The 17,490-nt window shown below is 41.4% G+C and overlaps 1 protein-coding gene across 2 annotated transcripts in view; it reads right to left on the bottom strand.

Moving 5' to 3' along the window:
• The window catches only part of MTHFD1L (methylenetetrahydrofolate dehydrogenase (NADP+ dependent) 1 like), a 181,866-nt gene that overhangs the window by 125,479 nt on the left and 38,897 nt on the right, over nt 1-17,490 (bottom strand). For both annotated transcript variants that reach the window (XM_070796373.1, XM_019966947.2), the window contains exons 11-14: nt 14,934-15,107; nt 6,860-6,996; nt 4,488-4,534; nt 680-787 (exon numbers count right to left, since the gene is read on the bottom strand). In XM_070796373.1, coding sequence (XP_070652474.1) covers nt 680-787; nt 4,488-4,534; nt 6,860-6,996; nt 14,934-15,107 — 466 coding nt within the window. The remainder of the gene's footprint in view (nt 1-679; nt 788-4,487; nt 4,535-6,859; nt 6,997-14,933; nt 15,108-17,490) is intronic.

Genomic DNA, 17,490 nt, shown 5'->3' with positions numbered 1-17,490 from the left:
AGACTTAAGTTCTGTCATTTTAATAAATCTGAACTAGATCTGAAATAATGCACATTGTAAAGAGCTTGCATGAAAATATATTTCTTGATCTACAGCCTTTTAACTATCAAATTAAAAATTATCTCTATAGCTGCCTTTAGCTTTAAGAACTCACTAGAGAGTCAGTTTAATTGGAAGATGTCAGGACTTTTGTGAAATATGCCAAAAATTCCCACTTTTGTCCACATCCTATGTCTATGAGGAACTGGCATCTATGAGGAATTAGCATCTGGTACTGTGTCCCCTGTGTGAGCTACATCTCAGACTGTACACCCTCAGCCAAAAAGGAGGTCTGACATGTTTAACAGGGCATTGAGACCAGCTGCCTCTAACATGGGAATCTTAAAAAGAATCTCTCCAATCCCCTTAGTACAGACCAGAGATTATACCTATGGGCAAAACGAAGAGAATTTGGCTTAAAAAGTACAATAGTAGAATTCTTTCATTAACTTGGCAGTGGTCAGAGAATCAGACTGAAGTAGAGATTCTCTCCTTGAGAAGGATGGACACATATCTAATTCACAAAATTTTGAATAGGATTTCAGACAACTTGGACACTCCAAAACTTTTTCCATGAACGCCTTAATCCAGAACTCCCAGGGTAAGATGCCCAAAATGGCCAATAAGGGGGCTGTCTCACCTTATCTGTTTGAGTGTTTTCATGCAAAATCCTTGCGTCGATAGCGGCAGCCAGCAAATTATTGGCAGCAGTAATGGCGTGGATGTCCCCAGTAAGGTGAAGGTTGAACTAGAAAATGAAATGAAACATCTAACTTGCTTCAAACAACCATCTGCAATATTGAAGAGCTTTCTGACTAAACAAAATAATATGCTAATTACACACCCCTACAATGGTTAGGTATGTTTTACAAAGCCTAAATCAGAAAAACCAATGTCGGGATTTTCCACTTTTAAATCCTTCCTTTTTCAGGTTAAGAGGGAAACAATTCTGGTGGAGTTAATGATTGGTTTCCTTATTTTGGTTTTCTTTTTTTACGTACTTTTATGTACTGTTTTATAATTAGGAAAATAATATCATATCAAATGTACTTGGCAATATGGCAGGGAACAAAACACACGGTAGAAACAGAAAAATACAAAATGTGACAGCCGAAGAAAGAGAAAAAAATGTATCACCATCACAACTTCATATTTCTGTTATTTTTCTTCTAACCTTAGGCGCACACATGATTATCACATGCAGAATCAGCATATTTGTAATCTGTTAACTTCTTTAAAAGCGTATTGTAGAGATCAATATCAAAAGATATTGGAAAACAACCCACATAGTTTCAAGTGCAATGTGACATTTACGAAGAGAGATCTTTGACTTAGCCATTGAAAACTTCAATAAAGTCAGAAGACTGAAAAAATACAGGGCGTGATGGAAGAGAACAAAGCTTTTAAATGAGAAAAGAGTACCAAAATGAGAAGTTGATATCAAAGATACTTTAAAAATCCCATGTATTTGGAAATTAAATGTCCACTTTTAAATAATGGGTGTATCTAAGAAGCCATAACAAGGAAAATTAGAAAATATTTGTCATAGTAGAAAAATGAAAAGAAAATTTATCAAAATTTGTTGCATGTAGCTATAGCTGCTCAGTGCAATTAAATACGATCTGGAACCTTGAATGAGGTATGAAAATAAATAATGGAGACTAGCATTAAATTTTGTGAAATTTGAACAAAATCTGTACTTTAGTTAATAATACTGCATCACATGTTAATTCCCTGATTTTTTTTTTTACAACACAGTATTTCTTTATGTTGCTGAGAGAACCTTTGTATGATTTCAATACCTTCACACCATGAAATTTTTGAACCTGCTGTTATGTCCCTGAATATGTTCCAGTGACTCCTAGTTTATAGCCTATGGAACTTGGATAAAAGTTGTATCCTACTGTTGTGTGAAAATTTTATAAATCTTAATTACATTTAATTGGTTTATAGTGCTTTTCAGGTCTAGTATATCCTTCTACTTCTCTGTATATTCATTCTATTAATTTTTGACAGTTTGATATTAAAACTCCAACTAAAAACCTTAATTTATCTACTTAAAAAATAACTGTACTACATCGTAGAACTATATGTAACTTTGTTCCAAGTTTGTCATATTTTCCAAGTCTCCTGTAAATGTGCTATCATATTTTCATAATTTAAAAAAATAAAGAAGTAAGCAAAGAAAAAAATATCTTGTTTGTGTATGGCTACTGTTCACAGGGGCTGTATAGTCATGCATATATAACAAAATTTTTTATTTAGGTTGCTTCCAGATTTTCACTTTTGTAAAGAAGCAATCATTTGAAAACACATACAAGTAGCTTTTTTAAAAAGAAATTAATTTCTGAACAAGTAATACAGGTACTCTAGCAGGCACTCTGCTCAGAGCTGAGGATGAATAGACAGAGAAGACACTAGAGGTCCTTGAATCCAAGAACAAACTGCCTGCGTTTCACCTACTCAGCTGTCATAAGAGAGCCCTGACTATCTTACACCTCCATTTGGCATAGGCACATGGCAATGAACACCAAGGCTATTTCCATCCTCGACAGCAAAATCCTCAGCTGCTCCCCAGGCTACATTCCTTACACTGCATCCCCACCCTGGCCCCAGCTCTGAAGATGCCCAGATTGTGAATATTACTCATGCCCCTGCAGATGTGGGGCCCAGGGCTCTTCTTTTCTGCAAAACCTCGGACTATTCATTCTCATTGCCACCCCCGATATTTAAAGACCAGCCAAAATTTCCCTCCAGTTTCCATGGTGCTGACATCTCCATGGGTTAAAACAAACAAACAAACAAACAAAAAAACAACTATTCCTTCAACAAAAGGCTTTCCAAGTGGTTCAGTGGTAAAGAAACCACCTGCCCATGTAGGAGATGAAGGAGATATGAGTTTGATCCCTGGGTTGAGAAGATCCCTGGAGAAGGAAATGGCAAACCCCTTTGGTATTTTTGCCTGGGAAACCCCATGGACAGAGGAGTCTGGCGGGCTATAGTCTATGGGGTTACAAAGAGCTGGACACAACTCGGTGATTAAGTACAGACAGACAGTTTTTTGTCCTTCAGCATAAACAACAAATACTCCCTAGTGCTGGGCATGCTGCTAAGTGCTGAGGCCTGTGGGCTCCACCATGGCCAGAGGACCACAGGGAGGTAAACGTGGAGAAGGAAGAGATGTGTCGGATGGATGGAATAGAAGCTGGGTGTGTGAGCTGGGCAGGGAGGGCAGGGAAGGAAGGGAAAAACCTTCCAGACTTGGAACCAAGAGACGAGAGAGCAGGAATCCAAGGAGCTTGACAGGGTGGAGAGAGAGAGTGTGGTTTGTGGGAAGTTGAGACGGCGGGTGGCTGGGGAGACAGCAAGAGCACAGGCACACGGGGACCGGCTGTGCTGTGCTGGACAGACAGTGGTGGAGTCCCTGTTGAGACAAACACAGCAGGAAAGTAACCTGCTCAGAAACGGGTTTAGGAAGTTTTCTTAGGACCTGACCCAAGAGACTGATGCAAAGAGTGGAACTGATGGGACCTGGTCATGGTTAGACCCAGGGGACCAGCAAGAGTTACGCGGGTGGATTACGCAGGGTGGATTACGGAGGGTGGATTACGCAGGTGGAAGAAGGTGACCTTGGAGAAAAAAGAACTGGCACCACTGCTGCTTTTGGACCATTCTTCCCTGGAACCATGGTCATCCCTCCATGGGAAACTGGTTTCAGGACTCCCGCAGACACCGAAAACCACACACTCAAAGTCCCTTATGTCCAATAGGGTAGTATTGTATACAAACATACACACATCCTCCAGTATAATCTAAATCATCACAAGACTACTTATCATAACTACCCAATACCAAGTAAACATTATGGAAATAGCTTCCAGTGTGCATTAAATTCAAGTTTTGCTTTTTGGAATTTCTGGAAAAAATTTTTTTTTCTATTTTTAAGCTGCAACTGTTAAAAACCATGGATGTGGAACCTGGGGATATAGACGGCCGGCTGGATTTGATTTTGCAGTCTCAATCCACAGAGGTGAAGAGTCCAGCCTTCCTGAATTCAGCAGAATAACACATGGAGATATAGCTCTGCATTCTCTCACCCAGAACCCCGAGGTGGGTTTTGGGACTCAGAATTTTTTGGAATGCAGAAAGGTAGTGTGATGTACATAATCTATTTATAAAACATTCCAAGTAAGGTCCAGGTCAGCATCCATTAATCAAAAACAGTATTTCTGCAGAAAAATATATGAATATTTACAACAAGCAGCATAGACAAAATCCACAAGAAGCTCCTAACAGTAAATGTCAGGTTTTGCTCTCAAATGAGTCATGCAAACATTTCTGGTTTTCAAAGCCTTTAGGACTTTGGGTTGGAGGATAAAGTACTATGGGTCTATAAGGTTCCAGGAGGGAAAAACAGTGATAAGACACGTATCTCTTTGAAATCTTACCTCCTCCATAGGGATGACCTGGGCATATCCACCACCTGCAGCTCCTCCTAAACAACAGAGCAGGTAGCATTTGAGATGAGTTGCCAAGTACAGCTACACAGGAGCCCCAGGGAAACGGTTCCTCAAACCCAACAGGGAGGGATGTATTCCCAAGATGTAAGAAGTACAGGCACTGAGAAGCATTACTGGTATGGCAAAGGAGAACAGAAAGGGGGAATGTTCCCCCATGTCCCGCTCTGTATTGAGGACTTTGAAGGACTTTGGTCTCTTTGTTTAGAAGAGGGTAAGCATAATACGGGCTTCCCTGGTAGTTGAGCTAGTAAAGAATTCACCTGCAGTGCAGGAGACCCCGGTTCAATTCCTGGGTCAGGAAGATCCCCTGGAGAAGGGATAGGCTACCCACTCCAGTATCCATGGGATTCCCATGGTGGTGGCTCAAACAGTAAAGAATATGCCTGCAATGTAGGAGACGAGGGTTCGATTTCCGGGCTGGGAAGATCCCCTGCAGGAGGGCATGGCAACCCACTCCAGTATTCTTGACTGGAGAATCCCAGGGACAGGAGCCTGGTAGGCTACAATCCATGGGGTCACAAAGAGTCGAACACCACTGAGCGACTAAGCAGACAGCACACACAAGCATAATATGGCAAATGTTGTTACACCAAATACGGGATTATTTCATTAATTATTAGATATGGCTATGCTTTATCTAAAGTGCACATGTGGTATAGACGATCCTATTTACAAAGCAGAAACAGAAACACAGACATAGAGAACAAATGTATGGATACCAAGGGGAAGGGAGTGGGATGAACTGGGGGATCGGCATTGACACGTATACACTATTGATACTGTGTAGAAAATAGATGTTAGTTTTCCAACTGAGAACATACTGTACAACTCAGGGAACTCGACTCAATGCACTGTGGTGCTCTGATTGGAAAGAAGTCCAACAGGGAGGGGATATATGTAAATACATGGCTGATTCATTTTGCTGTACAGTAGAAACTGGCACAGCATTATCAAGCAACTGCACTCCAATAAGAATTTAAAAAAATTTTTTTAATAAAATGCGCATGAATTTAAGTACCAAAAAATGTTTCCTAAATAAAATCTACCTGATAAACAGATTCACATATTATAGACTCTATCAGTTTATTCTAGTTAATAGTATATACGATTTATCATAATGTTTATCCCTCAAAATAGTAAAGTTATCACATTAAAAAGACTTCTCTTTCCTAAAACAATACCTTGTGCATCCATTATTATTTTACAGTTTACCGTATTTTTATATACTATTTGGTCCTCACAACAAATTGGTAAGCCTAGTACTATATGCCTTTTACAATTGTGGCTCAGAGAGGTTATGACTGGCTAAAGGTCATACAGCAGTAAGGAAGATAGCCACAAATAAAACCCCAGCTTTCTTGTCCAAGTTTAGTGTTCACTGCACTACATAAAATACGACATTCTAAGAGTACTTAAAGTTAGGAGTTATTAATACTTGTAACAGCAATGTAAATATAATACTGCTAAAAACCACAAAGTACTGAGAACAAGAATTGTGGCAGTGAATGCTGTTACAAAGTGAGCTGAAGAATGATTCATGATAAATCGATGAAAAAAGATGAGTGAACATGTAGGAGCCAGATCTCAGCACAACCACAGCCACAGAGGAACTTCACCTCATGCCCCAGTCCACAGTCAGCTTCCAGAGCTCCTGCAGCCCCACAAGGCAGCTCTGATGAGACGAGGCTTGGGGGCCGACCTAGGGGTCTCTAACTGTTTCGATGGAAAGACCTTTTACCTTGGTGGGGACGATAAAACACCGGCATGAATGGCAGCATTTTAAAACCACTCACCAAAGGAGGAACTGCTGAAATGGAGGGCTTCTGCTCAAGGCTGGGATCCTGAGCTAAAGCTGGATGGACCACTGTCTGAGTGAAGGAAGGGGATGGGTCTCCTGGGGAGCTCCACTCAGACCTCCCCCTGCAGCTCTCTTGGTGGGAGGACCAAGTCAGGAGACCTCCACCTACTGAGCGCAGGGTAGTGCGTTGGGGAGTGGGGCGTGCTTGTAGGGACGAAACTTGCTGGTTCCACATTTGCTGGTGATGAATTTTGCTTTGAAAGGTATTTGTTGTTGTTGCTGTGCAGTTGCTCAGTGTCTGACTCTTTGCCACCCCATGGACTGTGGCACGCCAGGCTTCCCTGTCCTTCGCTGTCTCCCAGAGTTTTGCTCTACCTCATGTCCACTCAATCAATGATGCCATCCAACCAGCTCATCCTCTGTCCCCTCCTCCTTCTCCCCCTCAATCTTTCCCAGTATCAGGGTCTTTTCCAATGTATATACTAGCTGTTAGATAAATTACCTTTAACTCCGAAAGTTGGTCCTTGAGAAGGCTGCCTGAGACAGGCAAAGGAGTTGACGTTCAGGTGTGCAGTCAATGCCTGTACAAGCCCAATTGTAACTGTACTTTTTCCTTCTCCAAGAGGGGTGGGTGTGATCCTGATTTGGGAAAAAAACAGTAACTTTAATAATGTTTTCTAGACAACCTATGCAAAATCAATCTATGGTACAGGAACCAAATCGAAGGAGACCAGTAGAGACCAGGCCACGCCAAAATCCCTCCATCACTCAGCTTCCGTGGACCTTTGCGGTTCACTTACATCACAAAATCCACACTTAAAAGTCAAGATACAGATACATCTGTACCAAAAGAGCCAATTAAAAGAAGTTATTTAGCAGTGCCAATAACATTATCAACTTCAGGAAATGGCATAAACGTATCCATCAAAGTGATTTAATAATTAAGCTGACGTCATTTCTTGTTGATGGATAATTTGGCATTTGTTCTTCCAGGGCCATTTACTGAGGATGTTATGTGGGCACCAAGCCTAAGTCAATGGTCCATACATGGTGAGGTGGGGCCAGACTTGTCCATTAGACGGGATTCTAATGTCCCCACTCATCTGTCTCCTTCTTGCCATCGTGTCCGTGGCTTTTCTAGCCATGTCTGAACACAAACCAGGCTGGAGGCTCATTACCCCAGGATGGCCCATTCATTTCCTGATAACTTTTACAATTAGACAAGTTGTTTGTCCTAAAGCAGAGATGTTAGCATTCCTACAGACACACTTAGCCTACTCCCCTTCCAAACAACAACCCTTCAAATATTTAGAAGGAATAAGTCCACAGCTCCTAAACACACTAAGGCGGTCACCTCTGCTCTGGGGGCTCACCGTTGAGCACACACCCTAAAAAGCCAAGCATCACACGTTCACAACATCACAGTATAAGAAACAGGACAGGCGAGTATTACATTCCCAAGAAAAGACCCATGAAATTGTTCCTTAGCCTATACTAATCAGTGCTGCTGCTGCTGCTAAGTTGCTTCAGTCGTGTCTGACTCTGTGTGACCCCATAGACGGCAGCCCACCAGGCTCCTCTGTCCCTGGGATTCTCCAGGCAAGAACACTGGAGTGGGTTGCCATTTCCTTCTCCAATGCATGAAAGTGAGAAGTGAAAGTGAAGTCGCTCAGTCGTGTCCGACTCTTAGCGAACCCATGGACCACAGCCTACCAGACTCCTCCATCCAGTGCTACAAGTTTTTAAAACACTTCTTTGGGCTTACAGTTTAGTCTTCTATGAGTTAGAGGGTATGAGCCGAATTGTCTAGGACAGTCAACCACAACAAAACTGACGGCAGAGTTTTCTGACCTACAAAATGCAGCGATGTGATCACAAAGAAGCAACGCAACTATCTCAGACTACCACGGCTATACAATCACTCTTTCAGCAAATATATCTTGAGTAGCATTAAGTCCAGGTTACTAGACCCTGGGGACACAGTGATAACCATGGTGGACTCCACTGCTGACCTCACAGAGCTTACAGTCAATGGGAGATAGTAGTAGTGCAGTGTTAGTTGCTCAGTCATGTCTGACTCTTTGCGAACCCACAAACTGTAGCCCACTAGACTCCGCTGTCTGTGGGATTCTCCAGGCAAGAGTACTGTGAGTTGCCATTCCCTTCTCCACAGGATTTTCCCCAACCTAGGGATCAAACTTGGTTTTCCTGCATTGCAGGCAGATTCTTTACTGTCTGAGCTAGCAGGAAGCCCCATAGCCAATGGGAGATATAAAGAGCTAAACTGGCAATTACAATGAATTTGAGAAATGCTGAGACAGGGGAAATGGCAATAAGACTGTATTTTGAGAGTACATGGAAGGATGATCTAATTAGATTTGGGACATCAAGGAAGACTTCCTGAAGGAAGTGATATCTGAGACCTGACAAATGAATAAGCATTAGTCAGATAAAAGTGAGAGTCAGTTTGGGGTAATTCATATCCTAGGTCCTGTGCTTTATATTTACTGGGTTACTTTTTATCTTCATTTGATAAATGAGGACACTGAGGCACAGCAATTTTAAGCAACCTGCTCAAGGCCACACGGATTAATAAACCAGGAAATTAAATCCAGGCAAATGGTCTGATTTCACTAGGTTATCTCTATGGATGGAAGTTGTTATTGACAATGAGTCATATAAAGCATGGGAATGGGGATGACCACCCAGTGAACAAAGCACAAAAGGGATAAAGACAGAATTGTTAAGAACACTGTCTCTAGGGGAACAGTTAGAAGAAAAGAGCAAAAGGAAATTAAGAATGATAGGGAAGCCTTGACAGGAGACACAGGTGGGACAGGGGAACCAAGGAAGTGGCCACAGCCTCAGATGTGGTCCAGTGATAATCAGTCGCTCAATTTAGCGACAACATAGCTGGTGAGCCCACCGGAATGCTGCTCAGAGAAGCAGAGCTCCAGCCAAAAGCCAAAGGCGTCATGATCTTCAAGAAAATGCAGGTCACACGTAGGGTGGGTTAAGTACTCCAGTGGCCTTTATGGCCTGCAAAGGAATATGGGCTTTACTTGAATACAGGCTTGACTTAAATATGTCACATGAAGGATTACATTTTCATCCCCAAGGATAACTCACATCGCTGCCGGAGAGAGCCAAGAGCAGACACGCCCAGAGATGACCTCCCAAAAGCTTCGGCTAACCATCCAACTCTTAATTAGAAACACAGGACTGCTTCGTGTTCTGCCAACTAATACAATTCAGGAAAACCAGAAAGTAGGAAGTATTTATGGGGAGCAATCAAAAGAGGGTTACAATAAAAATTTTATTTTGCCTCATTCCTACATTTGGCATCAAGATTTGGCTTAATTGTTGTCTCACGATCTTTAGCTCAGGTTCCCAATGATTCAGTTGACTTAGGAAAGAACAAGCGCCATGTTAACCTAATTTCCTTTTCTGTAAGAACTTTATGGAGATGGAACTGTGGGTTTGCTTCATTATCTTCCTCTTCTCCTCCCAGGAGATTCACCTGCTCCCTCCCCCAGGAATCATTTTGTGCTTATTCTCTAACTTTTCTGAGGGCATTATTACTACAAGTGTGCTGAAGTGAAGGACTATTTCTACCGCATTTCTGTCACGCGTCCAAGCACAGATGAGCAAAACACATTAGGAAAAGAAATGACACCTTTCCCAAGACAAAATGTTATTCATTGTCAACTACCGGTAAACAATGAACTAAAGTACTCTGTGACAATTTGTTGTTGTTTCGTCGCTAAGTCAGGTCCAAATCTGAGATCCCATGGACCGTAGTCCACCAGGGTCCTTTGTCCATGGGATTTCCCAGGCAAAAGTACTAGAGTGGGTTGCTGTTTCCTTCTCAAGGGGAATCTTCCTGACCCAGGAATCAAACTGCACCTTCTGCTTGGCAGGCAGAGTCTTTTTACCACTGAGTCACCTGGAAAGTCCTCGTGACATTTTGGACTCTTACTAAAAGAAGCTGACCGTTTACTCAAAGGTCAAAGAGATTGCTTATGCAGAAAGAAGTCATAAAATTGATCCGTTTCTTGAGATCTAGAATCCTGTTGGACAGTATTATTGCCATTAGCCATGGGTTGAACCGTGAACTCCAAAGATCTTTGCTTAAAGAGGATTTGAATACGTATCGCTCATCCCAGGCATGGGCAGGATTTGGAAGGTTTTTAAAAACCTTTTTAAACCTAATGATAAAAATGGGTAACTGTGGCTCACTTGGTTGTGTTTCCCATCACAATTGACTGAGGCCAACAGTTCAAAGTCCCTGGTTGCTTCTAAACATTCTGTTCTGCTCTGCAAGCCATGCGAACAGAAGAAAAACTCACACATCTTTAAATACTTAACCAAAGCAGAAAACTGAAACTTTAGAAAAGTCAATCGAGTTATTTTTACACTGACCAAAATTGTTTGAAGCATTAAAAGATAAATAAAATCAAATCAGCTATTTAGCACTCTAGAGGAAAAAAATAGTGATGTGAAAAGTTTTCTTTAATGTGAAATTCAGCGTATTCACAGATTTGACATGCTCAGTCCACGCGATTCAGAGAAATTCTAAAAACTTCTGTATGGAAATCAGTGAAGGACGGATGGAGACCCATACACTTTCAACGCCCTGCAGCTGCACTTCGAGTCAAGTTCTCAAACAAATTCCTTTTCATTAGTGTAACTGGGAAAATATGTAAAACTCAAGAGCCCCTAAGATTCTTTTGGCATTTTTCCCTGAACAATTCCCAATACTTTTCATTTTGTCAGGCCGAGCAAATAAAGTGATGTGTAGGTGTAAATACCATGCGAAGTGTAGCTGATGAAATACAGATGATTCTGACGGAATAAAAAGTACTAAAGTTTGAAGGATAGCTTTTAAAAACGAATTAATCTGTTTTGCATTTGGGTTATTAATAGTAGAAGATTTTTTTAATCCCACGGTTTTATATTTTAATCCCACTGTTGATATATTTAAATCACATTTGTACATGAATTCAAGTGTACAATAACAAATATTTGTTATTTAGGTCTATTGAAAAATTACTTGGGTATTTGAATTTTTCTAAAGCATGAGAAAAGACAGTATTCAGGGATAAAAGCAGGATACAAAACAGTATTTATGACATAATTTCAATGTGTAAAAAAAGATAGAAGCAGAGATAAAATTCTGGAAGAGAATGTAATAATTTTGAATACTTCTGAGTAATGAGAGATTGTCTTCTCCTTTTAACTTTTCTTTACGCTAAATTTTTAGTCGATGGAACAAAGTAATTTTCAGATAAAAAAAAATACCTTTCAGGAAAAGGAAAAAAATTCTCCACTTAATGGATGGGTAATTTTTTTTCTAAAGAAGCTGCAACCATGTGTATAACGGCTTGATAATGTCACTTTTCCATTATTACCTGACCAAAATTAAAGATGATTTTATTTCAAATGAAGTTTTCATTTTAGACTACAAATAAAATTACTGTCTTGCTGTTGTAAACTGATTTCTAACATGCAGCTATTAAAAGATTAGATAACAAAGGCATTTTATACACTTAAGAAGATACCCCTTGTTGAGTTGGTGAGGGGAGTTTATTCCTTCCTGTCTTATAGAATGTAGTGAGGTATTTATTTTCTAAAAACCATCAAACTCTGTGACAGATGCATATATACATCTCAAAGTCCTACACTCATGGCTTCTTTTTTAATGCAGGTGAAAGGAATACAATTGGATTTTCGTTCCTTCATAGGTCTGTAAGGGAATTTATATCACCGTTTCAGAAAAAGAACTGTTGATCTCTTGGGGTTAAATCTCTACTTGAGAATTCGGGTTTAATTTTCACTTCCATGTACAACATAGCAGCCAGTCTTCTTCAGCTCAGTGACACACAAAAAGGCCAGCAGAGCCAGTGCAGAACAACACTCTACTGGGTGTGGGCCAACATGCAGCGACAATCCTAGACGGCCAGGCTGGTGGGCACTCTCGGCACGTGGCCGGAGGCCAGGCCTTGATGGTATGACTTCACGTTAGAATCTGATAATGATACACCAGAGGCTTTGTTTCAGAAATATCAATTCTGTGTCCCCAGTGAAGGGCAGGGTCTTGTCTAGATTTGTGCTTTTATTTCCAATACTGACAAGCTCAAAACAGAGCCACTCCATGTGGAAAATGGCTGCCTGATTCTTCCTTCATAAACTGAGACTGCATCCTCCTGAGTTTTCTTAATCCCTCCTCTCTTAAGCACGGTGAAAAAAACCAGCAAACCTGCCTACCAAGAGCACTTAAAGCCTGGGAGAAGGGATGACAAATATGTGGATAAGATGCTCAATTTGTTTTGGAAGTTCTTCATGTCTAATAGGGCTTCCCTAGTGACTCAGTTGGTAAAGAATCTGCCGGCAATGCAGCAGACCCGGGTCTGATCCCTGAGTTGGGAAGATCCCCTGGAGAAGGAAATGGCAACCCACTCCAGCATTCTTGCCTGGAGAATTCCATGAAAGAGGCTACAGTCCATGGGATCTCAAAGAGTTGAACACGACTGTGCAACTTTCACTTTTCATGTCTAAGAGTTAATGTATTCATTGTAAACAAACTCTTATCAAGCACACTTCCAGAAAAGCAACGATGACTAGATATTTACTCCAAAATCTTGGACCCAGGAGTCTCCCCAAGTCAGCTGGCTCCTTCCACAGATCTGCTCCAGAGGGTACCTCCAATGGGGCCAACAGCTGCTCTCGAAGAGGTTTCCCGAAGCTCAGTTATGGGGGCATCAGGGTTGGGGTTCCTAGGTTGGAGAGGATCCCCTAGGATTGGGAATCTAGCTGTCGTGAGTCTGGAAGCCTGACAGAGGTTTAAGCCACAAAATCGAGGAGCTGCAGCAAGGTATGAATCCCTAAGAAAACACAGTCATTGAATGACTCTAGCCCTCCATCCCTTCAAGAAAGCAACAACCAAAGAAGACTGAGAAGAGCACAAGGAGGTGGGAGGCTGAAGGAGGCAGAGGAAGAAAATAAAGAAATCACTCTTCCATCAAAGAGGTGATACTAAGGATGCTATCTTGCTTTATTTGTACTTTTATCTCTATTTGCAGGAATGAAAAATTGAGTTCATCTCCAGGGATTTTTTTCCTGAGAACATCATTGGATAAAAGCACAAAGATGCATGCCCATGGTTGTTAATTTCAGCGCTGTTTATAATGGCCAAAAATGGGAAACAATTTAAGACCCCGTCATCAGAGAACTGCTTAAATAAATTATGGGACATCTCTATGATATTTACAGACCTTTTTTCCTGCCTCAACACACTCAAAGAATTAGAAACATGCTGTATTATCAGTGGCTGAGCCATAGCTGCACTTCTCAGTGCTGGGAAGATTGTAAAATGGAACCCACCCTCATGCCAGGTACTTTTACCACCATTCCCACCATTCCCACCAGTCCCATCCCCCAGCACGCTGAAGAACCTGGATATAAGCAGTAGCATGTCATGCAGTCATGCAAAATGATAACAGAGCTCTACGCTGACTCACATGGAGACAGGTACACAACACACTGTTAATAATCTGCTTGCTCATAGAACAGTGTGTGCAGCGTGACTGCATTTATGACGGACTGCATCTGTGTCAAGATGGTCTCAAATGTGAACAGCTGTTTATACTTTCTTGTTTATAACTTTCTGTATTTTTCAAATTTTACAAGTATGCATGATTTTTATAATCAGAAAAAGAGAGCACTTACATGAATAATTAGATATGTAAAAAACAACTCACTACGAGTCAAGTCCAGTTATAACAGAAATGTCTCTTCCTGTTAATAAATAAGGCTTTGTGCCCCAAGCCTTGGCCTATATATCATTAGTAAGTCAATGCAATGACATTTCAAGACAACAAAGGAATTTATATGGTCTCCTGATGTTCCCTCGGGTCACATTAAATAAATATTTGAAATCCCTTGTTTTCTATCGTTCTTCAGCTGGTGAATGTATTATTTTTTTTTTAAAGAGGCAAAATAAAGCCAACGCTCCTTCTCAAGAAAACCATGCATTTGCCTTTTATAAAATGAGTGACATAAATGTAAACAACCCAACATTAATTCTGAAATGCAAGAAAGAGAAATGAGTTTTTATAATGCAAAATCACAAATATTAAGGGTACTAACTGAAAAGTCTGACATCTCACACAAGTATCTGTTCATTTTTCAATGTTATTTCTAAGGAGAACCCCCAAAAGCACACTGTTCAGCTCAAAATATTTTTACTTTCAACTCTTACTTTGATTTTAATCATGAAAAGCAAAATGAAAAATTCAAGGCGGAACTAGGGTGATCAAAACACAATATGAGAAACAGAAAGCCAAGCCCTGGATTAGGAACTGTTTAACACTTTACCTTCTGTGGAGGGGGCTCATTTGGTTTGCACTGAAAATAAAAACTCATCTCACATCAAATGAAGGAGTACCAAGTGAAATGGATAAAATAATGTCAAGTTGGAGAAGAGGATGGATTGGAGGGGTGTGGCGATATAAATAGGGCACAGAGTTTTACAAACGTGAATTCTTAGTGAAAGAGATTTAAAAAATAGCTCTTACCCAGCAACCAAGACGTATTTTCCATCTGCTTGATCCTTTAACCTTTCCAACAAGGACAAACGTACTTTGGCTTTGCTTTTGCCATAGATTTCAATTTCGTCTGCAAGCAATCCTATCTCCTTGGCAAGGATCTCCACAGCTTTTGGAGTCTGTGCTCTCGAAATCTCGATATCACTGGGCGGGGGGAATAGAAGAGGTAAGAGAGTCTGCTCGGCTTAGGTGGTCGCTGCTAGTGTAGAAAACATCCACCCACCACGCCAACAATTAAATCAAATGCCTTGTGGTCCTCTTTGCCAAGTAGGATTATGTGCAACTGCTAACAATTAAAGTACATGAGAAAACAGTACATTCCTTTTAGACAGAGAAACAACTCCAAAACTCATAATTCTAAACTTCTGTCCAGGTATAAGGATACACCTCTGTCATAGGAAAGGAGAAGGTATATTACAATGTGCCCAAAGGCCACCCTTAAAGATAATACCATGATTAGAGCACAGGGTCTTCTATGGGTCATCACTGAATTCTTCAACCAGGAATACGGGGCTTATTGCATAATGCTTTCCTACTGGGCTAGCCACATGTGTCTCTTGGCAATTCAAATATGTGGAAATGCTCTTGTGTTTCATCTGTGTCCATACTTTTCCTATCGCTTCCCTAGTTCAAGTCCAAAACTGCATTTCAAAATATTTCATTAATTACATAACTGTCGGTAAATGGAGCTAGTGCCCTGAAGCTCAACTTCAGAGACAGGAAGTTTTAGGAACTCCGGAGTGTCGCTGGGCAAACAATGATGCACACATTGTCGCTCATCTCGACAGGAATGCTACGGAAATCAGCATGTGCTCAGCTTCTCAGAAGGCTCCTGAGCTCAGCTGCTTCTCTTATCGGGAGTTTGTCCAATCCACCTGTCTGTGACTTAGTCTGATGGTGCAGTTGTCTCCTGATTGGTCCTGGAGCCCCAATTCTGGGGCACAGCGGTCTCTCCACTGGCAGGCTCTATTTCTTTCTGTTGCTATTGCAGACAATCTACTCTCAGTCCTCATATTATCTCGTGTTCTCCTCTATGACCCGTGAAATCTGACCTCTGTGCAAGAAGTCACAATAAAGCTACTTCCAACACACACTTGAGCTGGAGAGGGGGAAGGGTGTCTTGGCCCGGATGTGGTGGAGCTCTGTGACCGCAGCAAGGTAGGTCGCTCAGACAGTAAAGAATCTGCCCACAGTACAGGAGAACCAGGTTTGAGCCCTGAGTGGGGAAGATCTCCTGGAGAAGGATATGGCAACCCACTGCAGTATTTTTGCCTGGAGAATTCCATGGACAGAGGAGCCTGGTGGGCTACAGTCCATGGGGTCGCCAAGAGTCAGACATGACTGAGTGACTACACACGCATCTAACCTCTCCTCCAGATCCCTTTTTCCTTTCCGGTTCTCCTCCCTGCTTCAACTGTCCATGGTCCCACTTCATTTTACCCTCCTGGCTATACCTTTTTTTCTGTCTCTCTCCTCCCACAACGTCCTAAATTGAATAGGCTACTCTTGGAATATCTCCCAGGTTTTCTCTTCACTAGCTGAAGAGTGACGGTGACATCATTCTGATTTTCTGAGTGATTTATAAACTACTCAGCCTGACTTTCTTTCCCCAGTGGCTCTAGAAGTCAGATTTGCTTAAGCAATTTAAGGGCTTTTCCCCTCCAAGTGGATTTATTTGGATTTGTACAAAGACTTTGGTACACAATTTGGCTGAGTTCTTGTCAATTTTTTTTCTAAGCTCTCTGAGAACAGAATTTATTCATTGACTTCTAAAAATGAAGGTGTGATAACAAAATAAGTAATCAAGAAATATTTTATGAAACAGCACGAATATAGGGATGATTATGACAAAGAACATTCCTTGGAATTTATGTATTAATGAACCAGATGACTAAGATGTTTAGTCTATTTGAGGAGTGAAAACATAGCTTGGAGGGTTTCACCAGCCTGGTGGGTATAATCGAATCATAGTGGTTGGCTGTGACCCAAGGAAACAGGTCAGTTCTGAAAAGTAACTGGTTATCAAGTGGAAAATGAGTCAGTTCCTGGTGGTGTTATTGCTTACATTCTGTGTATTCCAAGACGGCAGGCAGGATCACCTGTTTAATCGCTGGCCTTAAGGGTGCCCCCTGCAGGAAGTGGGTTGGGCCAATTCAGTAATAGAGGGGCAACCATAGGGGATTCACTATGAGGCTGGAAAATGCATCTGTCATCTATCTGGTTGAGATAGCTTATCTAACGAACTGTTCTAAAATCACATGCTGAGACTGTCTCGCAGTTTGCATTTCCAAATTCATACAGAGGGAATATGTAGCTTTCACTTCATTAACTATCACTCAAGAAAATATCCATCTGGACTGTCCCAGAGTGTCCCGTCAGAGAGCAGATACCACCATGTTCTGAACAAAGTGGAGCTCCACTCCCACGTGGAATAGTGATTGGTTTGGTTGGTCATTTACCCCCAACAAAGAAACCTACAAGGCCCTGCAGACCAAGCTGACTGTGTGTGTTGGGCATCTCTGACACT

The sequence above is a fragment of the Bos indicus genome, chromosome 9 (genome assembly GCF_029378745.1).
Source record: "Bos indicus isolate NIAB-ARS_2022 breed Sahiwal x Tharparkar chromosome 9, NIAB-ARS_B.indTharparkar_mat_pri_1.0, whole genome shotgun sequence".
In the NCBI taxonomy this organism is placed as follows: domain Eukaryota; kingdom Metazoa; phylum Chordata; class Mammalia; order Artiodactyla; family Bovidae; genus Bos; species Bos indicus.
The sequence above is the reverse complement of the archived record's forward strand: the minus strand, read 5'-3'. Positions and strand labels throughout refer to the sequence as shown.